Raw genomic sequence first — 24,738 nt, 5'->3', positions numbered from 1 at the left:
TGGTGGCCCCAAGTTACTAAGTCGTGGCCACAATTTACTAAGTCGTGGCCTCAAGTTAATAAGTCGTGGTCTCAAGTTATTAAGTCGCGGCCTCAAGTTACTAAGTCGTGGTCACAATTTACTAAGTCGTGGCCTCAAGTTACTAAGTCGTGGCCACAATTTACTAAGTCGTGGCCACAATTTACTAAGTCTTGGCCACAATTTATTAAGTCGTGGCCACAATTTACTAAGTCGTGGCCACAATATAAATAAGTTCCGGATGTCACCTCTATGCCACAGTAAAAAAGTCATGAAACGCAAGTATTAGCTTTATTGTAGGGCGTCAATATAGAGTTCTTGAGAACTTTGTTTAGACTATAATGATCGACCTTGAAGGTAATAAGCCAGTTTGCTTGTGGCTTGCAACTAAACACTACTTAAAATATAACAAATATCAACATTTGTAAAATATCATTATAAAAGTAATGTATAACAAACAAAAAGGACATAATGAAACATAAAATAACTCTTCATAATACTTTCATTCCACTAGTCAAAATTTCCTTCTTTATCTTTATAGTCAGCAATTGGTCACAAGTATCCCTAAATTCCTATATCGTCAGCTTATTTGTCGGCACTTTAGAATTGTGAATTTCACAGAAAGTCAGGCGGAAATCATTTTCAATGAAATTGATCGGTCGGACGAAGTGAACCACTGCCGAAGTGAACCAGGTCTTAGTGAACCATTTAGTCGGACGAAGTGAACCATCTATAAATTATATAGGGAATGTTAACATATTAATAATGTTTATTTTCCAGTTTGTCATTTCCTTCATTCACACTTGTTTAATAAGTGTAATTCACACCCTATTAAAGAAGTGCCCCTCTATACAATGTGTAGGTGGTTCACTTGGGTAAACAAATGGTTCACTTAAGCAGTGGTTCACTTGGGTGATGGTTCACTTCGTCCTGCCCCCGATGATATGCATGCGTTTATCTCATGTCCATTCCTTTGTTGCTCGACGGTGCCAATGCCACGGTGCTAAGTGATATATTGTAGAACCTGTATGTATTACCTATCGTTCAAAGTTGGAATTTTGATATGGAATATATCACAAGCGTTCGTAGCGAAATATAACGATAACAAACTTACAGTTTGAGCTATTTTTGACAACTTTAGATATTCGAATATATGTATAGATGGCATTCGCAACTCTCGATTCTTATGCTCTGAGTTACATTTACAACAATCGGGACATTGAAAACCATCGCGACAGTCGCGCCATTTTTCAACATCCACGACCTTCGAAACATTTGCGACAATCTAGGCATTTACGTCACTTGCAGCATTTATGAAATGTACAACATCCGAGATATTCCTGACATTTTCGTCAGTCGCAACATTCGCAACTTCCACGACAATCTCAACATCCCAAACAGTCGCAACATTAATGAAATTCACCATAGTCGCGACTTTCACGTATTTTGCAACATTTGCGACATTCCTGAAATTCACAGCATTCGCGACATTCACAAAGTTTCAATACTTACTATATTTATGACATTTGCGACATTCGCAACATTTTGCAATATTTAAGACTTTCGCAAAATTATCGGCATTCATTTAATTCACATATTAAATGATTTTCACGACATTTGCAATATTATCGTTATTTATGAAATTCTGAACATTGGCAACATTCTAAGCATTTTTATAACATTCGCAAAATTTATGAAATACACAACATTCGCAACATTAACGAATTTGCAAAATTGACCAGATTCGCAACCTTTACGTCATTGTCGATATTATCACCTCAATAGGAAGTTACTTCACTTCGGTTTAAATAACGTTATGTGACGTCATAATGTTCAGGACGTCAACGTCAAGACAACGGGCAGTGTAATATTCTTATCAGCTTACCAAACAACTTTTAATTACATTGGAACATTTAAAAAAGAAAATGTAATGCTGAAATAAGATGTACAATATTCCGCAAAACCCCACCGTGTATCCATTCACGGAAATGGCGGCGTAAGTAATCAATTCTTAAATGAATTGTATGTACATTTAAAGCAGTTTAAACTTTTTCACTTTTGAACGATTGCGAAGTTATTATAACATTACAGAAATCATTACAATTGACTAAGATACATCTTCCTTGCCTCGTTAAACCTTTATCAATTCAAAATATCATAAGTTTATGAATATTCAAAATATATTTTAATGTTTGCATTTTTGCCGAATTTCATGACCTATGCTTGACTGTTGGAAGTTTGACTTTAAAGTATTATCTTTTCTTTATTTCTTATTTCAAAAGTTGTTAATATATTTGTTATAATTATACGTATGTTTTTGCCACTATTAGGTTGTTTATCGTCAGAAAGTAGAGAGAATAAATAGATACGTCGGTCTATCAATCAATTAATCAATCTCTTCATCAATCAATCAATATTATTTTCACGGAAATATGCTCTTATAATCTTTCACAAAAAGGGAAACAACTGCTGTATAAAGTATGAAAAATACTATACGTGGTTGTTGTTAGTTTCAGTGCTGCGCGGAACAACGGACGCGCCATGATGATGGAACTTCTGTATTAAGTATGCGATCGACTTTATGTACTTCTCTTAAGTTTCAGAGCAACCATTGACGCGTCATGAGCATGGAACTGCTGTATGAAGTATGAGGAGGAATATAATAAACTTGTAGTTATTTTCAGCGCTGCACGGTGCTACGGAAGCGCCAGAAAGAAAAAGCTTTTGCAGAAGTATTCTGGCATCAACTTCAGTAAGGACTACTGCAGGTTAGTTCGGAGTTGTTGTTGTTTTTGTTGTTTTTGTTGTTTTTGTTGTTGTTGTTGTTGTTGTTTGATAGATTGGAGGGTCATAACGCTAAGGAAGCCAGTAGGTCCATTACATCAAACTTCCTAGAAGCGATTTTGTACCCACGAGGAATAATAAGCAGGAGTATTGCTTTAGTATTTCCTATGTGGACAATCGTTTCTAAGATTATTCATAAAATAGAAGTGGTGGGCAAATAATCGATTAATTATCGCCGCGAACTAAAAGTCAGCGATCGGCGACGACATTTTACCGGTAAGGACTAATCGAATCACTGGTGCCGTGAACTTTTAAGGCCGAATCTGCGTTCGTTAATTTCCGTTTATTATATTTTCTCTTTCCGCTCAAATAAGATTGCAATTTATATCAAAGTACATATGACTTAAGACAGGTACTTATCAAATTTAGGCAATATCATTTTATTCAGCACGTCAGATGTTTACTTCTTTGAAAGAATATTCTTAAGCCATGCAAAAAGTGTGATTTTATTCATCAGTACCTACTACTTGTAACTAGGTGCGAAATGACATCCGATTAATTAATCGGTCTGTCTGACCGATTAGTCGATAATGAAAATCCAGCCGAATGCACATCACTATGAAACTAGCCCCGCGCAGACAAATCGTCAATTTGCAATAACATAATTGGTCAGCCGATCATTTTTTCTGTCCTGTCGTTGCGAAACATGGACAATAATTAATTTTAAAATTTATCATTTACTACTGTGCAATACATACATATACAATAGCACGATTGTACTAAAATAAGTATTGTTTATCTTATTTGAGCGCATTAGTGGCAGTGTTTGGAATTCTTCGCTGATTTATTCACTCCAATCCTGCTGTGATATTTAAATTTAATCTGGTCTAAGACCAAACTAATGCTGCAAAAAAGTTGAGGTAAAGAATACAAACACCTGTCTGTGAATGCAAACACCTGTCTGCATTGTTTTTGATTCTTCATTTTCGTCAAATTTAGTTTCCATGAGCATTATTACGAAAAGGTTCATGCTTATGGTCCCGGGTAATAGATGCCCATATGTTCAACTGAGTTTAGTCCTACACCAACGCTAGTGAGCATTGCCATTGCTATAAATACGCACAATATGTTTCCATATTTGTTTGCAAAGTGCAGAACGTTTGTCATTTCGTGACATCATGCGATGAACTCTGTGTGTCATTTCGTGACATCATGCCATGAACTGTGTGTATCATTGCGTGTCGACGTCATGCGATGAACTATGTGTTTCATTTCGTGACGTCATGCTATGAACTGTGTGTCATTTCATGATGCCATGTGATGAACTATGTGTAGCATTGCGTGATGTCATGCGATGAACTATGTGTAGCATTGCGTGATGTCATACGATGAACTATATGTTTCATTTTGTGACGTCATGCGATGAACTATATGTTTCATTTCGTAACATCATGCGATGAATTATGTGTGTCATTTCGTAACGTCATGCGATGAATTACGTGTGTCATTTCGTAACGTCATGCGATAAACTCTGTGAGTCATTTCTTGACATCATGTGATGAACTATGTGTTTCATTCCGTAAAGTCATGCGATTAACTTCGTGTGCCATTTCGTGACATCATGCGATGAACTATGCGTGTCATTTCGTGACATCATGACATGAACTATGTGTTTCATTTCGTAAAGTCATGCGATTAACTTCGTGTGTCAGTTTGTAACGTCATGCGGTGATCCTGTGTGTCATTTTGTAACGTCATGCGATTAATTTTTGTGTGTCATTTCGTGAAATCATGCGATGAACTATATGTTTCATTTCGTGACGTCATGCGATGAACTATATGTTTCATTTCGTGACGTCATGTGATTTACTTCGTGTGTCAGTTTGTGACGTCATGCGATGAACTATATTTGTCATTTCGTGACGTCATGCGATGAACACTGTGTGGACACAGAATTAGATATAGTTATAGCATTATTGTTTTAGATATGCCAATGTTAACTTCTGCATTTTTAAGTCCTTTTGTTCTTCTTGAAGTTTTTTTGTTGCACCTAAATCCCACTATATGTATCTTGTGTAAAAGGTAATACATGTATAATTCTGTGATACCAAAATTATTATGAAAGTGAAGTGAGTGTTAGTTTCTGCGCTTGACAATTAACATACATGTGTTCGAGTTTACTTTAAAGTTCATATCTGTTTCGCATAAAAATGTGATTTGATTTGTGGGTCGCGTTCGATCTATCGCAGACTGTGAGAATGCTGTTTAAACATTGCTATCTTTGAACCCAGGCCCCGGGCCTTTCATGAAAGTCCTGTATCAGAGCTTTAGCATAATCAAACGCAGTCAGTTTTAGAAGAACATTTGCGAATTCATGAATATAACACATCTATAAAAATACCAGTTAAAGGTGAAAGGAATGGGCATTTTATTAAAGTTGAAAAAGTGCAGCTAAATGTCAAATGAAGGAAAACGTCATGCATTGATTTTGTAATTTGAAATATAATTTTCCATTTTATTCTTCCTACAAGGACATTCTAAAAGATTATTGTGAATAAATATTTATATACATTGAAGAATTTTGCCAAAGAAAGAAAGTGCAGCTGAATATAAATGCCATGCATTGATTTTGTATTACGAAATGCATTTTGTTAATAACTATTTAAAAGATTTGCGACCAGCTTAGTTGTGGGATTTATTTTGTTTGTGGGTTATTAATTGAAATGTGTCATTGTTAAACAGACTGAAAAATCATAAACGCATTCGATATGAGCAAAGTATTTTACATTGAATTGATAAGGCGATTATTGTAGTGAACGGGATAAATAGAAAAGATAAATAATACGGACGAACAAATACTCAGCCGGTTACAGAACATAAGTAATGAATCAGTTGTGACGGGGAATAATCGCTGGAGATTTAGCTAACAAAACGTAGCTTTCGGACGGGAATTAAAGTGTGCAAGGACATGGTTTATTCTCATGGTGAAAAGAAAGTAGTTATTGCTGTTTAGAACAACCAGTGTAAAGAATTAAAGGGGGTAAATTTGGACCGTTAATTCTTCTTTTTTTTTTTTAGTTGTTAAGTTTACATATACAATAAAAAAAACATCACCAAGGATGTCTTGTCAGTTTTATCAATTTTATTGAATAACTGTGAAGTGTTCAAAGAAGAGAAACCTAATTTCAAAATAAAATCACAAACATGGCGTTGGCAGGATGCACAACCACTACCACGGAAAAACTGCCTTTGCCGTCGGTCACAAAAATGACGTTATTTCCGTCGATAAACTCGCCACGAGTGACTTGTACAGGCGGAGCGCACGAGCAAAGCGACTCCGCGTCAAACTTTTCACAAAGTGTATGTGCCCAACCGACGTCACAGCTGGTGCGGTCCAGAAGTATGACGCATGGAATTTTGGGACCGAATCAGTACGTATTCATATATACTTGTGACATGGGTTTTACTTTTAAAATATATGGCTGCCTCTCGTTAAGGAAGCAGCGTTGGACCACACGAGGTTTCACAATCGTGAATTTAATGACAATTTTTTTCACATATTTTTTATTTACCTAGCAGTAAGGTTGTACTGATACTAGGCCGTGGCGGGAAGCAAATCCAATACCGTCAATATTGTTTTGATTTCTAGGAACAAAGGACGCTCATTTGAGCAACGTAATGTTGGAATCGTTACGGAGGAAACATAACAGGGGAAACGTACAAGGAGAATAATGTACGGGGGAAACATAGCAGGCGAAACGTAACTGAGGAAACGTAACAGGGGAAACGAACCAGAAGAATAATGTAACGGGGAATATGTAACAGGGGAAATGTAACAGGGGAAACATAACAGAGGAAACGTAACAGGGGAAACGTAACGGAAGAAAGGAAAGGCGGGAACATTACGGGGGAAACAAAACGAGGGAAACGTAACGGGAGAATCATAACGCTGGAACATATGGGGGAACGTACGGGAGAAATGTAACGGGGGAAACGTACGGGGGAAATGTAACGGGGAATCGCAAGGGGATACGTTACGGGGGAACGTAACTGGGAAAATGTAACGAAAGAAAAGAAACGAAGAAACGTATCGGAGGAAACTGAACGGGGAAAACATAATGGGGGATGTTACTTGGGAAACGTTAAGGTGGTAACGTTCGGGGAAAACGTAATGGGGGAAACGTACGGGAGAAACGTTACGGGGGAACGTAGCGGGGGAAATGTAACGAGGGTTAATGATATATATGTACGGGGGAAAGTAACGGGAGAAACGTAACGCTGGAACATACGCGGGGAAACGTACGGGAGAAGCGTAACGGGGGAAACGTAATGGGGGACGTAATTGGGTAAATGTAACGAGGTAAAAAAAACGGGGAAACGTATAGGAGGAAACTTTACGGGGGAAACATAACGGGTAATGTTACTTGGGAAACGTTAGGGTGGAAACGTTTGTGGGAAACGTTACGAGGAAAACATTACGGGGGATACGTAACGAGGTAAATGTACGGGGGAAAGTAACGGGAGAAACGTAACACTGGAAACATACGGTGGAAATGTTACTTTGGAAACGTTAGAGTGGAAACGTTCGGGGGAAACGCGACGGAGGAAAGTTCCATTAAAATATGTTAGAAATAATAATGATAGTAAGAGCTCTTTAATATTTGTTTACATTACAATTTAATTAGAAATCATGATGGTATATCAATGACTGTGTTGCATGTTCTTTAACAACGGCTTCATGACTGCATTGAATTAGTTTGATCTCTCTTTTTTCATTGTTTTCGTTAATATGTGCAGCAATGAGAGCACGCGTTTTTTTCTGTTAATCAACAGAAATTAATCGACGGGTATTAAAGTTGTCGGTAGTTATTGTCAAATCTCCCCAGAAGTATTTAGACAACCACTGGATATAGCTGGGTAATTATAAAGCATTGGACATTGCTGAATCGCGTATTGTCAAAGCTAATATGAGTTCCATGTTGATACATGTTGATCTGTTTTGGTAATGGTCAAAAACGTTGTCTTTGCACGCTTGTGACGAGTTTGGTACCGGCTGTGAAAATAAATATTTTAGCCAATAAAATGGCAAATAGGAAATCATTAAGTACGTATCTTAATCATTAAGAAATTCAATTTTCGCCGTAGTTTTATGGTCTGCATACTGTCACTCATCCGATACACACTCCCTTTGTCAATTTGCTTTGACGACTTGTGAGCCAATGAGGTTGTATTCTCAGCAAGATGACCTCAAGTAAAATCTAAATGAAAAGGAAGGGCTCTTTTTTTACGCTCACTCCACCAATTCTTAATCATTAAGATTTTACTTCTTTTAAGTTGGACATGTAGGTTGTACTCTTATGTAAGGAACTTTGGGCGATAGTTAGTTGTACCGGCTACTAGTATATATTTTCATGGCAGTCTATGTGTGAGTCCGTTGTAATACAAAGACAATATATTCGACATGTATTGTCATAGTAAGCGTGAGTAATTATTTCCCTGGATTCAATCATCACAATGACTTAGAGTACTGCCTACACTTAGCTTGGCTCACTCCACCCATTCTTAATCATTAAGATTTTACTTCTGTAATGCTAAAAATGTAGGTTAGATACATTTAAGCGATAGTTGATTTGTTTGAAGTACGTTGTACCGGCTATATATTTACATGGCAGTCTGTGTGAGTCCATGGAAATGCAAAGACAATATAAATCGACATGTATTGCCATATTGTCATATTAAACTTAAGTCATTTCACAAGATTCAAACATCACAATGATGGGGCTATTCATCACTTCCGTTGACAGTCGCTGGTTTTATTTAATTCCATTTCCATAAGTCACATAATCATTCAATATGTGTGTCGATATAGGTTAAACAAACGATCTTTCGTTTAAGCATCTAATTATCAGGCTCAGATAAAAATCCCATTGTCAACATTGCTCTTGGGTGATAAAACCAGAAATAATAATATTTCAGATTGCATTCACTCGATAAAATATCGATTGTCAAGTTCAAATATCAAATTTTGAAATCAAAATTGCAGATATTGTATTGTAATTATAAGGTCTTTGGACCAGAATTTAAGGTTAACAATGGATGTTTATTCATGTAGCAATTTCATTTTTGTCTAGGGTCTGGGGATCCGACCCCTGTTAATATTTCTTTGTAAATGTTTGTATAAAGAAAATGTTTCGCAGCCTTTTTGTCTGAAAAAGAATTAAATGAAATTAGTTTTTTTTTCTCTCTGGGACGTACAATGGATCCTTTTTTATTTATCCACATAATAATATATTCTATACAGCCACCACCTTCATAATAACTTTAACAAGATCTTTTTACCTGACACATATAATGTACAGGAACAGTAATGCTAATTTAAGTCAAATAGCATGGCTACAGAGTACATGCACCGACTCAGGCTCTCATTCGAAACTCTCAACTAACTCCGTTTTAATGTTTTAAAGCTGCACTCTCACAGATTTGCCGTTTGGACAACTTTTTTGATATTTTGTCTTTGAATTAGCCAATTTTTGCGTAAATATTAGCTAACATCTGATATAAGACTGCTGACAAAAGATCAAATGTCAGATTTTCATATTTCCATTCGAAAAATGTTTTATGGCTTAAAGCGTTACTAACGGTTTAAGAAAAATGCATAAATCATCAATTTTTGAACTTAAATATGAAGATCTGCGATCTGATTTTTTGTCAGCAGTCTTATATCAATATTGTCAATGCATTTTTGCATACATTGGCTCGTTCAAAGACAAAAAAATAAAAAAAAGTTGTCAAAAGGTTCAATCTGTGAGAGTGCAGCTTTAAAGCAATGTAAACATACCAAGAGAGACGGGACAAACCATTGTATTTAAAAATAAACCGGTGGTCAAGATTAATGCTTTTCTAATATGTTCGATTGTATACTCAAGGTTAACACAAACTAAACTAATATAACAATGTTTGGAAACGTTTCGCAAACAAATACCTATGTATACATTTCGTTATTGATACTGGATAAGCGATGTTAAGGCCACAGCATTAAGAGGTATTTATACACACCTCCATTAAAGGGTGTAATCAATGCTTTATCGTATTAAGAAAAAATTCATGCTGATAAATAATCTTAATCAATAGTAAATATTAAAGAGAGAGATTTCTCCATTAATTTGATAGTCATGTTATTGAGAAAGCTTTTTATTTCAATTGTTTAAATAGCTTTTTAAGAAAACAAATATGGACATTAATGTTAAAACTGTTAACATAAATTAAAAAGCAATGTTTTCAAGACCCCAAGCTTCGTTATTCAATGTTAAAAAACTACAAGGTACTTTTGACAAGACATATTATTTTTAATGACCTGACTCCGTTGAAAACATTTTTAATTCATGATGTATGGATTTCCCCCATACCTTAGACCTGCCTTTCTTGTAATCATGTCGTATACAGGGGCGGTGTCACTATTTGATGTTAGAGGGGGCGTAACTTTGGGTGTGTTACCTTTTAGCTTGCGCCCCTCTCTCAGAACCGATTTTTTTCTGTTTAAGGGTGTTAAGTTCCATAGGCAAAGATATTTCCAAGTTTTACGCTGAAAACTATCCATTTTTTCAATAAATTTTAACAATTTCTAGTCCAAAATAGTGATTTCTTGGCGTATTCCTTTTTTCTCCGCTTACTATAGATATAAAAAGTAAACTTTGACGATTTTAGGGGTGGGCCACCGGATGTGCCCCCCTCTGGATCCGCTAGTGGTATATGTGTAGTATTTATGCGTATTCTTCTTTATATTAGGTTTATTCAATGTACATACAGTCGAACCTCGTTGGCTCGAACTCCAAGGGACCGGCGAAAATACCTCGAGCCTCGATAAATTCAAGCCAAACGGGAATGCTTACCATTAGGTTAAAGGCGTCAGTCCTTTAAATCCAGTTCGAGCCAACGAGGAATTCGTGCCAAGCGAGTTCGAGCCAACGAGGAATTCGTGCCAAGCGAGTTCGAGCCAACGAGGAATTCGTGCCAAGCGAGTTCGAGCCAACGAGGAATTCGCGCCAAGCGAGTTCGAGCCAACGAGGAATTCGCGCCAAGCGAGTTCGAGCCAACCGGGTTCGACTGTATACTGTCGTTTCGGTCACACTGAATGACCCAAGATTGGAAATGAAATCTATCTTATATCTTATCTTATACTTATGGTTACATTCAATATGGCGTAAGTCCACTTTTTTTACTATATGTTTCATACAGACACTTTATCTGGCTTTACACTTTAAAACAGTCCCAACTTCGAAAACAAGTAGCTGGCTGCTGTAGAACAATCCAAGACAGAACATTTAATCACAAGAAAAACATAAGGTTGACAAATTCAGTGTCTCACAAAGTTGAAAAAAATACATGACCCTGAGGTGAAGACAAAATAAGGCTTCAAACAATCATTTTTCCAAGTTTTACACTGAAAACTATCCTTTTTTGCGATACAGTGTCAAATAATGTTAATCTCTATGCAAAAAAGCACCCGTTTCTTCTCTTTCATTCAACTTTCAATAAGATACTTGAACACAAGCACTCCCCAACTGGGGAGTCAACGGGAGGGGGGGTCAACGGGGAAAGGGGGTCAGCGGGGGGTGGTAGTCAACGGGGGGGGTCAACGAAGGGTCAACGGGGGTCAACGTGGTTGGGAGTCAACGGGAAGGGGGTCAACGGTGGGAGGGGGTCAACGGGGTGGGAGTCAACGGGGGGTCAACGGGGGAGGGGGTCAACGGCGGAGGGGGTCAACGGGGGTGGGAGTCAACGGGGTTGGGGTAAACGGGGGTAGATAACTGTGGTCTTGGTTAATTTCCGAGAACTACGGTTTCCTTCTGTTGTAAATTGTCAAAGCATCAATGCACTTGTATAATAATGAATTATTGAAAACAATTATGGTTTCTTTCAATATTTCATTGACGTGTGTATATTTTGTTTTTTAAGGAGCAATGTTTATTATACGTATTTTATCAAATGCATGGAAAAGCTTGTTTACTCAGGCGCTTATTTTCTCTGTGCATACATTGTCTCTGAAACTAGAAAATCAAAAATCGATACAATTGTCTTTGTTCCAATATTTAAATGATACCTTCCCGACAATGTTTGATAATACGAGCTTAGAAACATTAGAAATATGGAAATTGCGTCGGAGCTAATGGAATCAATCGGATAAATTGAATGCTGCGCTGTGAAAGCAGTCTTTCATTATCACCTTAGAAATGCACACGCCACGGTAATTCGCGGAATTAGCGTAGGAAATTAAATGAAGTTCCTTATTACTTAGTTTTAAAATGCCGCATATGCCAGGATCTTCTCAGTAAGTTTTATGATATTTGCTGTTATGAGAAATGTGATTATTCGCATATTTATAGAACCTTGACTTAAACAGTTATATGTGTTTAACATAATATTAAAGAATTTTACAAGAGTGAGTATTCAATATGGTTTTTATTGCAGCCACTAACCCAGTCTACGAAAGTAAACATGAGTTCGAAGCGCGTGTTGCCGAATAATTTCAATGAGGAAGGTTGTTGGTGTAGTAACTATTTCATCACATTCGTAGTTACGTTATAGGCAAATACAATGTTCAATAAGTAGCTTGCGAATTAATACCCCTGTCATTTATCCGCACGCTACTTATTGAGCGTGTAAGCTCAAAATTTGTTCGCTATTGTTCTGAAATTGGAGTAATGTTAAGACGAAAAAATGCTTTCTAAATACTACTAATAATAATGTCGTCATTTTTTGATAAAAAAACATTCACTCACCCATACAACAAGTTTGTCTTAAATATTCGATTAATCTTAAATGTATTAATAAAACCTTAACTATTTGTAATCTTATATACCTCTTTCGTTCCTCATGTTTAAAAAGTCGAGCTGATGTAAGCGTTCGATAGCAATGTACAATTATGAGGAAAGAGATAACAATTAATGCGCCACTGTGAGGCCGCGACGACCACCGTTAGCAAAACAAAAGCCATGAATGCGCCACTGTGAGGCCGCGACGACCATCTTAGTGAAACAAAGGCCATGCATTCGCCACTGTGAGGCCGCGACGACCACCGTTAGTAAAACAAAAGCCATGAATGCGCCACTGTGAGGACGCGACGACCATCTTAGTGAAACAAATGCCATGCATTCGCCACTGTGAGGACGCGACGACCACCTTAGTGAAACAAAGGCCATGAATGCGCCACTGTGAGGCCGCGACGGCCATCTTAGTGAAACAAAGGCCATGAATACGCCACTGTGAGGCCGCGACGACCACCGTTAGTGAAACAAAGGCCATGAATGCGCCACTGTGAGGCCGCGACGACCACCGTTAGTGAAACAAAGGCCATGAATGCGCCACTGTGAGGCCGCGACGGCCATCTTAGTGAAGCAAAAGCCATGAATGCGCCACTGTGAGGCCTCGACGGCCATCTTAGTGATACAAAGGCCGTGAATGCGCCACTTTGAGGCCGCGACGGCCATCTTAGTGATACAAAGGCTGTGAATGTGCCACTGTGAGGACGCGACGGCCATCTTAGTGAAGCAAAGGCCGTGAATGCGCCACTGTGAGGACGCGACGGCCATCTAAGTGAAACAAAGGCCGTGAATGCGCCACTGTGAGGCCGCGACGGCCATCTTAGTGAAGCATAGGCCGTGAATGCGCCACTGTGAGGACGCGACGACCACCGTTAGTAAAACAAAGGCCGTGAATGCGCCACTTTGAGGCCGCGACGGCCATCTTAGTGATACAAAGGCTGTGAATGCGCCACTGTGAGGACGCGACGGCCATCTTAGTGAAGCAAAGGCTGTGAATGCGCCACTGTGAGGACGCGACGGCCATCTTAGTGAAGCAAAGGCCGTGAATGCGCCACTGTGAGGACGCGACGGCCATCTTAGTGAAGCAAAGGCTGTGAATGCGCCACTGTGAGGCCGCGACGGCCATCTTAGTGAAGCAAAGGCCGTGAATACGCCACTGTGAGGACGCGACGACCACCGTTAGTAAAACAAAGGCCGTGAATGTGCAACGGTGAGGCCGCGACGGCCACCATTAGTGAAACAAAAGCCATGAATGTGCCACTGTGAGGCCGCGACGGCCATCTAAGTGAAACAAAGGCTGTGAATATGCCACTGTGAGGACGCGAAAACCTCCGTTAGTAAAACAAAGGCCGTGAATGTGCAACGGTGAGGCCGCGACGACCACCATTAGTGAAACAAAAGCCATGAATGCGCCACTTTGAGGACGCGACTACCATCTTAGTGAAGCAATGGCCATGAATGCGCCACTGTGAGGACGCGACGGCCATCTAAGTGAAACAAAGGCTGTGAATGTGCCACTGTGAGGACGCGAGGACCTCCGTTAGTAAAACAAAGGCCGTGAATGTGCAACGGTGAGGCCGCGACGACCACCATTAGTGAAACAAAAGCCATGAATGCGCCACTGTGAGGACGCGACAACCACCGTTAGTGAAACAAAGGCAGTGAATGCGCCACTGTGAGGACGCGACGGCCATCTAAGTGAAACAAAGGCCGTGAATGTGCCACTGTGAGGACGCGAGGACCTCCGTTAGTAAAACAAAGGCCGTGAATGTGCAACGGTGAGGCCGCGACGACCACCATTAGTGAAACAAAAGCCATGAATACGCCACTGTGAGGACGCGACGACCATCTTAGTGAAACAAAGGCCATGAATGCGCCACTGTGAGGGACGCGACGGCCACTGTTAGTGAAACAAAGGCCATGAATGCGCCACTGTGAGGCCGCGACGGCCATCTTAGTGAAGCAAAGGCTGTGAATGCACCACTGTGAGGCCGCGACGGTCATCTTAGTGAAGCAAAGGCCATGAATGCGCCACTGTGAGGACGCGACGACCATCTTAGTGAAACAAAGGCCGTGAATGCACCACTGTGAGGCCGCGACGGTCATCTTAGTGAAGCAAAGGCCATGAATGCGCCACTGTGAGGACGCGACGACCATCTTAGTGAAGCAAAGGCCGTGAATGCGCCACTGTGAGGCCGCGACGGCCACCGTTAGTAAAACAAATGCCATGAATGCGCCACTGTGAGGCCGCGACGGTCATCTTAGTGAAGCAAAGGCCATGCATTCGCCACTGTGAGGACGCGACGACCACCGTTAGTAAAACAAAGGCCATGAATGCGCCACTGTGAGGCCGCGACGGCCATCTTAGTGATACAAAGGCTGTGAATGCGCCACTGTGAGGACGCGACGGCCATCTTAGTGAAACAAAGGCTGTGATTGCGCCACTGTGAGGACGCGACGGCCATCTTAGTGAAGCAAAGGCTGTGAATACGCCACTGTGAGGACGCGACGACCATCTTAGTGAAGCAAAGGCCGTGAATGCGCCACTGTGAGGACGCGACGGCCATCTTAGTGAAGCAAAGGCTGTGAATACGCCACTGTGAGGACGCGACGGCCATCTTAGTGAAGCAAAGGCTGTGAATACGCCACTGTGAGGACGCGACGGCCATCTTAGTGAAGCAAAGGCTGTGAATGCGCCACTGTGAGGACGCGACGGCCATCTTAGTGAAGCAAAGGCTGTGAATACGCCACTGTGAGGACGCGACGGCCATCTTAGTGAAGCAAAGGCTGTGAATACGCCACTGTGAGGACGCGACGGCCATCTTAGTGATACAAAGGCCATGAATACGTTACTGTGAGGACGCGACGACCACCTTAGTGAAACAAAGGCCATGAATACGCCACTGTGAGGACGCGACGACCATCTTAGTGATACAAAGGCCATGAATGCGCCACTGTGAGGACGCGACGGCCATCTTAGTGAAACAAAGGCTGTGAATGCGCCACTGTGAGGACGCGACGACCATCTTAGTGATACAAAGGCCATGAATACGTTACTGTGAGGGACGCGACGACCACCTTAGTGAAACAAAGGCCATGAATACGCCACTGTGAGGACGCGACGGCCATCTTAGTGAAACAAAGGCCATGAATACGCCACTGTGAGGACGCGACGACCATCTTAGTGATACAAAGGCCATGAATACGCTACTGTGAGGGACGCGACGACCACCGTTAGTAAAACAAAAGCCATGAATGCGCCACTGTGAGGCCGCGACGGTCATCTTAGTGAAGCAAAGGCCATGCATTCGCCACTGTGAGGACGCGACGACCACCGTTAGTAAAACAAAAGCCGTGAATGCGCCACTGTGAGGCCGCGACGGCCATCTTAGTGATACAAAGGCTGTGAATGCGCCACTGTGAGGACGCGACGGCCATCTTAGTGAAACAAAGGCTGTGAATGCGCCACTGTGAGGACGCGACGGCCATCTTAGTGAAGCAAAGGCTGTGAATACGCTACTGTGAGGACGCGACGACCATCTTAGTGAAGCAAAGGCCGTGAATACGCTACTGTGAGGACGCGACGACCATCTTAGTGAAGCAAAGGCCGTGAATGCGCCACTGTGAGGACGCGACGGCCATCTTAGTGAAACAAAGGCTGTGAATGCGCCACTGTGAGGACGCGACGACCATCTTAGTGAAGCAAAGGCCGTAAATGCGCCACTGTGAGGCCGCGACGACCATCTTAGTGATACAAAGGCCATGCATTCGCCACTGTGAGGACGCGACGACCACCGTTAGTGAAACAAAGGCCATGAATGCGCCACTGTGAGGACGCGACGACCACCTAAGTGAAACAAAGGCCGTGAATGTGCCACTGTGAGGACGCGACAACCACCGTTAGTGAAACAAAGGCAGTGAATGCGCCACTGTGAGGACGCGACGGCCATCTAAGTGAAACAAAGGCCGTGAATGTGCCACTGTGAGGACGCGAGGACCTCCGTTAGTAAAACAAAGGCCGTGAATGCGCCACTGTGAGGACGCGACGGCCATCTTAGTGAAACAAAGGCTGTGAATGCGCCACTGTGAGGCCGCGACGGCCATCTTAGTGAAGCAAAGGCTGTGAATACGCCACTGTGAGGCCGCGACGGCCATCTAAGTGAAATAAAGGCTGTGAATGCGCCACTGTGAGGCCGCGACGGCCATCTAAGTAAAACAAAGGCTGTGAATGCGCCACTGTGAGGACGCGACGGCCATCTTAGTGAAACAAAGGCTGTGAATGCGCCACTGTGAGGCCGCGACGGCCATCTTAGTGATACAAAGGCCATGAATTCGCCACTGTGAGTGACGCGACGGCCATCTAAGTGAAACAAAGGCCATGAATGCGCCACTGTGAGGCCGCGACGACCACTGTTAGTGAAACAAAGGCCATGAATGCGCCACTGTGATGGACGCGCCGACCACTGTAAGTGAAACAAAGGCCATGAATGCGCCACTGTGAGGGATGCGACGACCACTGTTAGTGAAACAAAGGCAATGAATGCACCAATTTGAGGGACAAATGTTAAGCTACCTGCATGGCGCATTTTGAATTTGTAGTCAGAAAGCTGCGACTGACGTACGGCCTTTGAAGTGATCATGCACGGTCGCCTTCGGTCGTCCTTGCGGCGGTCGTGTTTTCCGACAAATACTGAGGCAGACGCATGGTAGCCGATAGGCCACCATAGGTCCGCCTTCAATTTGCTTTAGTGCGCCCGTGGAAATCGTGTCGCGCCGGCACATTGGCGCATTCATGGCCTATTTTACGGCGAACGTAGAAATAAAATAAACTCCGCGCTATAATCCTAGCTTAGCCGTAAGGCAAATATGACTGGGGTATAAGTATAACATCAAATACGCTACCAGGATTAGTAACAGCGGGATACCTCAAAAGGCAGTTCGCTACTGTAATAAGATATCCAGAATCGTTGTTTGCACTGGATACTCTTTTGAAACTGGGTACCAAGCATTTTTCTTATTACCTTTTCAGTCAGCTGTATCCCAGCTCTCAATGGGCGACAGAAAACAAATTGGAGTTCTCGGACAGGCGAACGGAAGTTCCGTCTAGCTCGCGCCCGGACTTCGTCATAACGTCTCTTGACACCCGAAAACACAACCCACAGTCCAAACAGATCTTCCATATCAAAAGGATAAATAAAAAGGTTGGTTGTGTTTTTCTTATAAATTGTTTTTTCATTCGTAAATGATTTTTCCAACTATCAAAGTTATTGATTGCATTATTGTGATTTCATCCTTGTAAAGGTTTTCTACAAAACACAATCGTATTGAATGTAATCTTCATAATGTGTTACTTTAGTCCGACTTTCGGGAACTGTGATAGTCATTTGTGAGGTCGGGGCTAATTATTTCATTGTGGAGTACGACAAGACAATCTATTCTCACTGTACATTTTCTCCATCTATTTGTATGTCTGCCTCTTATAACTAATGCATGTATAATAATTATTGTTTCCACTCAAAGCCCGTATGCAGTGTACAGTGGCTCGGTGCGGGTAAGGAGGCCGGAAGCCAGGCGCCTGGGGAAGCCACCAGGAGCGAGTATCGGACATCCTTCCAGCAGCGTCCGCTAGCAGAGCCGCGCCACATCGTTCATAAACAAGAAAAGGAGAATAAACCGATCGATGGCATCGGTAAGACCAAATGATAGAGCTAAGGATACAATACAGTCGAACCCTTTTGGCTCGAACTTTTAGGGACCTGCGAAATACTCGAGACTCGGAAAAGTCGAGCCAACCGGAAATGCTTGCATTCAGTTTAAAGAAATTCAGTTCGAGCTAGCGAGGAATTCACGCCAACCGAATTCGAGCCGACGGGGTTCGACTGTAGAATTACGTGACGTTTAGTTCGAGATCTGTTATCCGCAACAATCATCCATACATTTGCATCTTGGTCAGTTTGTCAATATATTAAAAAATGTCAAACCAATGTTTTCAATGTGTTCAAGTCCTGAATTAAGTTAAGGCTGACTAATGGTGTTTTGCGGCTTCCGCTTACGATTTGGTTTCCCGCTTGCAGTGAATGCGCTGCTAAGCAGTATAGGGATACAAATGAACCAATTCGTTACTCAGGACAGTATAAGTCATTACGGCCGGTACGCTTTGCATTGAGGGCGTGTAAGCACACACACTCGGGCCTTGCCAATACGGTGAGTGCTCCGACAATGTTGTTAGTTATATTTGGTTTATGGGGCAAAATGCACAGACATAATTTTACCCTGGTTAGAGCTACCTTGGTTCCTTAACGTATTCCCGTGTATACAGCACTGTCGTACAAAAAACTCATTAAACGTCCCTCCCGAAAGACGATTAGTATTTTGTAGTGTGGAGCTGGGAATCGAACCTGCGACCCCTGGAATGACAGTCAGGTGACGCTTTTCAGTCTGACATGCTATTCTCTTTATATTGTGCCATTCCGACGAAAATAATCGAGATTTACAAATCCAATGCAAAAGTTACATTATGTGTATTTCAGTTCCGATCAACATCACAAGTAAAACATTTGACGTTCGCTCAGAAATGATGTTGCCTGTTTGTGATTCGGTGAGTATATGTATAGTGTTGTGTAGGTTTGCTTAGAAAAGTGCCACCTTAAGATTTGTTTGATTACTCCGGCTAGTTAATGTTCTCTAGCCGTGTCAAATGTTATTTTTGCTATCAGCGTTGCACATTCAATTATGTGAGACCATCAAAGCGAACTGATCCCTTCAGAGAAACGTATACTCAACCCTGAAGGAAACGACTGGTCTTATATACAGTACATTCTCAATCCACACGGAGACCTGTATATGCCAATTTGCATATAATCAATTACAACGTACTACGAACGCACTTCCGCCTACAGCGGAGCGTTACACTATCTATACGTTTCAAAATAACATCCTACCTGAAACATACGAATTAATAGTAACTGCACCCACTACCCGTAATGTACACTTTCAATCACGTGGGTAGTGTGTGCAGTAATTGTTTTGTACCGTATTGTCAAGCTTAATGTCCAAGGCGTAACGTTTGTATATTGGAGAAGCGTTAAAATTTATCTACACGCCACCTATTGCATGCAACTACTGGTCAACGTTCTGATATGAACGTTTATGCATAAACAAACAAAAAACAAAGAAAAGAATCTTTAATATGTTACAGTACGGATTATTTGTATTTTAGTGAAAAGCATAGTCTTTGATTCTATTTGACTCGTATCATATCAGCACGGGAACCAAAAGCTAGAGCTCTCACTGTGCTCTAAGTAGCATGCAAATAATTTACAGCGATAACACCGTATACTCAATTTATTTATTGAACGAGTACAATAGTGTACCAAATTGTAACTATACACCAACTTCCCTCGCGATAACAAGGACATGGGTATTTCCATCGTCGGCAACCACGGCACTTTCTTCCGTTTCAGTAAATGATAATAACGAAGCACAGCACAGTAGTGTATCGGGGGTATCCGACAATGGGGTATTACATGCATTTAACAAGCTATTAAACATGTATACACTGTAAGCAACCGATATACTCCCAAGTCTACTGTGTACTTGCAATATCAAATAAATATAAATCATCGAGAGCCAAAATATTGTATTAGCCCATGTGCTTCATGAATAGGCACTTTTAGCAATAAATGGACATTTGCGAGATTGTTAGTTTAGTTTAAACATATTTATTTTACAATTGTGAAACAAGTTATTATAACATTATATTAATCACTCTCGTTGGCACGGCTTTACGCAAGAGTATGGTCTTGTGTTGTGGGGGAAATGGGAGCATCCTGAGGAGACCCACTTCTCCGGCTTGGTGACCACAAACCAAACTCTCATGCGAGATAATAATGAATTAACAATGATGAGAACTTTCACCTGCAATAGCTTTATCAATAATGTTTTTTCGATCATTTTATATAAGACGTGTTTTTGTAATAAGAACGCAATCATTAATCTTTCAAATCCTACTTCAATTATATGGGGAGACCAGGCACCAAACTTGACAATATTTACCAATGGCTCGATGACACGGCAATCTTGTTTGTAAAAAAATAACACTAGAAAGCTTTTCGTGTCCACTTGATAACTATTCTGTAACTCCATTCCAGACTGCGATACCATCGGCACATAACCCGCACCGCTACTTGCTCAGGAAGAGAAAAGTTCCCGCCCCTTTCACAGGTTGGTTTTAACGGCTTCTAGCTGCCGGGATCTAATAAATTGGATTTTCATATAAAGTAAAGAACACATTTGCGTTTAAGGAATTAAATTTCAAGAACTTAAATAATACATACTCCTCAAATAGCTAGTATATTTGTCTAGAACTCGCAAACAATTAATGGAAGACAGAAATACGCGTGGCGGGACGGTTTCTAGCGTTTTTTTGCAATTATTTTTCAATGCGAGCTGAAAAAAGATACATTTCAGGTTATGGGATTTTATAATAACAAAAATAAACTGTATCATCAGCAATACCTTCTTTTTAGATTTTTTTATACTTTGCTGTATACGTACTAAAATGAACAGAGATCTTTGTCTTCATTAAATATAAAATAAAACAGAAAACAGCTATTTCACATTAAACACCAAAACAAAAAGCATTGGTGCAGCTCCAAGTCTTCCATTTGCAAAAACATTTCATGCATCTGCAAGCTCATGGTAAAACACAGATAAACATAGACATTTATATTTTCAAAATTGTCAAAGTAAAAATCGCCGTTTTGACAACATACATGTATATTTCTGAGGCTGAGCCAAACATATACTTCAAACGTTAGTGCACCTGAACCCTTTGATTGATATCCTTAGCGCTACAGGAACGTGCCTCTGTTGGGTCTCGAGCCCGGTATCTTGTATGAGAGGCGCTTGGCAGGATCATAGATTGCCCACATTTTTCAAACACGTACGGAGACTAAGATTATGTTCTAAACATTTCCAAATATGACATAATAGCTTGTCTAAAAAAGGGTGTTAATGAGAAAATCTCACGTTTCACAGATTTTATCCGTGTCTTATAGAGTGGCGAGATGTTTATGGCATCATGGTCATTTAGGGGCAGATGATTATTAATATTGTTTTGTCATTGACGTCCGTTCGTCCATCTGTCTGTCTGTCTCAATAACCACTGGCCAGATTAGCACGTGTGATTCAGCGGCATGCTACCAAACCTAAATTAGTCTTTAACCTCCAAAAATCAATTTTCATCTCTTCATTTATTATGTTTATGTTACAATTACAATGTTTAGCGGACACCCACGCGGTCAATTGTGGTAAGATCTACATGTATGTAGCTTATATTTAGAACATGTATACTTTATGTAAATATAGGATCAGGTTCTGTTTATAAAGGTGGCAGTATCGGTTGGAAATTGTGAAATATTATTATATTTATAATAGTAGACATTATGCACCAGTCACTTGTAGCTACGACCCCCAGGTCCGGGGAATAGCGTAAAATCCCCGCCAAATGCCCCCGCACCTCAGGGACCTTAGATAAGGCCCATACCCAGCTATATTTGGCGCGAAGACAAAACCACCGCATTCACCCGGTACTGCGGGGCCACCGGGAAGGTAAAAACACGGCCCATTTCCCCGGCTATGCCCGGTATACCCCCGGACCCCTGGGGGCATGGTTACAATTGACTGGTGCATTACTGGTTTTGCAATTGAAGGTTCGTTCTTGTATTACTTGAAAGGGTTAGGTTTATGAGAGGTGGAAACCGTCTTGGATACCTTTTTCTTATGTTTATAATTTATTAAAAGATCATAACCTATACCGCCACCTATTGTTTTGTTACCGTCTTAGCGTATAAATTACATCTAGTGACAATAAATACGCATATACATTTTATAGGCTGTTGCATATTATTTTTTTTAATTTTAATGCATTATCATGTTTAATTCACTTGTATTCAAAAATCAAAGCAAAAACAATATATACGGTACAGACACAAAATATATAAGCGATATTTTGGCGCTTTTTGAACTGGGGAATTTTGGCTCCGAAGCTATTAATAAAAAAAATTGTTAATGTTTTATCTGTATCGGAACCTATGCTCTTTTGTTTTATCATTTAAGGGAAATGAAAAATGCATTAAAATAGAAAAATAAAAATATTGCATCAATCGATATTGTGCGCCTTTAAGTTGCTTTCATTTAATGAGTACAACGACAAAATAGTTCTCAATGATAAAAAATACCTCTCATACTGTCGCTAGACCATATATATATATACTCGCTGTATTCACATGTTTGTGAGCTAATGGCATGTCCTATCCAAAGTTAAAAATTAATACAGATGCTTTTCTTATCATTTCTCGCGAATTTGGAGTTTCGAAAGTAGACCACAAAACAGTTTAAAATGTTTTATATTCCGCCATCTTTTTCTTATTTATCTATTTTCCTTTCGAATAAACTAAACTCTTTCAAATATTTGAATATAATTATTGTATTTCGTTCTTTTAATCATAGACCTTTATACTGAATAAAAAACGATCAACTCATATATCGAATAATGTCTTTATTATTGTTGAATGACGCATGCTTAATTATTTTATATATTCATGAGTCAGCTGAATTTAGTCACGTTTACCAATGTCATTTTGTTTTCATTCTCATTTCTTTTATATTGTGCTGTCATAAACATGAATATTATAAATTCTTTAGTTAACTCTTAGAAGGATTTGTACAGATATATTCCCTAAGGTATTATTACAGTGATATATGTATTATATTATAGTCAGACGCTTTACAACCAGATATCCCAGGAAGTTTCCTTGTGCCTATATATTGAACGTTTATAAATATAAAAAAAACTAATGTATACGTCGTATCGAGACAAAATGGACATAGCGGGGCGAAAATACGCTTAGTGCAGGGCGAACATGTGCTCAATGGCGGGCGAAAATGCACTCAGTGCCGGGCGAAATTGCGCTCAGTGCCGGGCAAAAATTATCTTTGTGCCGGGGGAAAATGCACTCACTGGCGGGCGAAATTGCGCTCAGTGGCGGGCAATAATGCTCAAGGTGCCGACCGAGAATGCGCCGCATTGTTATTTTGCATTTTCGTCCGACCACATGTTGCATTTTCGACCTTTCTCAGCGAAAATAGATGGCAGTAATCATTTACCATAGTATTTACCTTCAACACAAAAGACAGCAACGTTAAAAGATGTACTGTATCATTAATAACCAATTTTGAAGTTCGGCTTCTTTCTATGCCCGTGTATTATGTGTATGGGTTATACTGATTTGTTAAAAAATACGTAAATGATAAGAAATTAAACCGTAGTTCATATATGAGCTGAGGGACTTTTATTTGTCTTTCCAGCCTGCGGTATAGTGTACCCGAACCTGTCCCGGCCCCCTGCACCACCCACCAAGTCAACCCCGGCGTCTGGTGCATCCACGCCCCTCCTTTGTGGGACGGACCGTATCAGCGTCAGCAGCCTGTCTGGGTACGCCTTCAGCCGCCGGAAGTTTATACAGCCGCCCTCGAATAACATCCAGCCAGGTAGTGTTAAGCCAGTTGGTGTCATTTTACGCCCGCCCAAATAGAGGCATTGTCATTACCATGATCGCTTTGACTGCGTAGGCGTCTGTAACCTTGGCCATAACCTCACATCATGGTTAATGCTACCATACCAACAAACGGTTTTGTTTCCATACATAAATTATAAAATTATGACAAGCCATTGTTTCACGCTAGTGTGTGTTTATGATTTATTTACGAGTGCTTAGAAGATATATATTTTCAAATAGTAATACTAATGGCAGTACGTATTGTTTCAGGGTTTGACGGCGGGGTACCAATGTGCGAGAGTACCAAGTTTGGTGATACTCTTCTGCCCTTCATGAAGGCAAAGTCCATCATTTAAGAGTGGTTTAAAACTGGACGTGTATTTCATTTCTTGATATTTAATGACCTGTTGATGTAAATACATATGTATTTATTTACCTTATTATTTATTTTGCGTTGAAGTGCTTTTAGTTTCTATGACTACAGCTCAAAGCTTTTTTTATTGAATTTGACTTCGTTTATTGTGATGACGCTGTCTAAATAAAGTTAAACTTTT

At 40.6% G+C, this 24,738-nt stretch overlaps 1 protein-coding gene across 4 annotated transcripts; it reads left to right on the top strand.

The window, feature by feature from the left end:
- Nucleotides 1-1,938: 1,938 nt before the first annotated feature.
- LOC128235386 (uncharacterized) lies at nucleotides 1,939-24,738 on the top strand. Of its 4 annotated transcripts, XM_052950197.1 has the most exons (9): nucleotides 1,939-2,014; nucleotides 2,703-2,786; nucleotides 17,653-17,824; nucleotides 18,144-18,312; nucleotides 19,154-19,221; nucleotides 20,774-20,846; nucleotides 21,911-21,934; nucleotides 23,994-24,176; nucleotides 24,455-24,738. In XM_052950197.1, the coding sequence occupies exons 1-9, from the start codon at nucleotides 1,962-1,964 to the stop codon at nucleotides 24,538-24,540; spliced, it is 912 nt and encodes a 303-aa protein (XP_052806157.1). In that variant the 5' UTR covers nucleotides 1,939-1,961; the 3' UTR covers nucleotides 24,541-24,738. The 4 variants fall into 4 exon arrangements, with proteins under 4 accessions (XP_052806157.1, XP_052806155.1, XP_052806156.1 ...); XM_052950195.1 differs by lacking the exons at nucleotides 1,939-2,014; nucleotides 2,703-2,786 and adding an exon at nucleotides 5,636-6,233; XM_052950198.1 differs by lacking the exons at nucleotides 1,939-2,014; nucleotides 2,703-2,786 and adding an exon at nucleotides 11,996-12,130.

This window comes from Mya arenaria, chromosome 5 (genome assembly GCF_026914265.1).
Source record: "Mya arenaria isolate MELC-2E11 chromosome 5, ASM2691426v1".
Lineage (NCBI taxonomy): Eukaryota > Metazoa > Mollusca > Bivalvia > Myida > Myidae > Mya > Mya arenaria.
The sequence above is the reverse complement of the archived record's forward strand: the minus strand, read 5'-3'. Positions and strand labels throughout refer to the sequence as shown.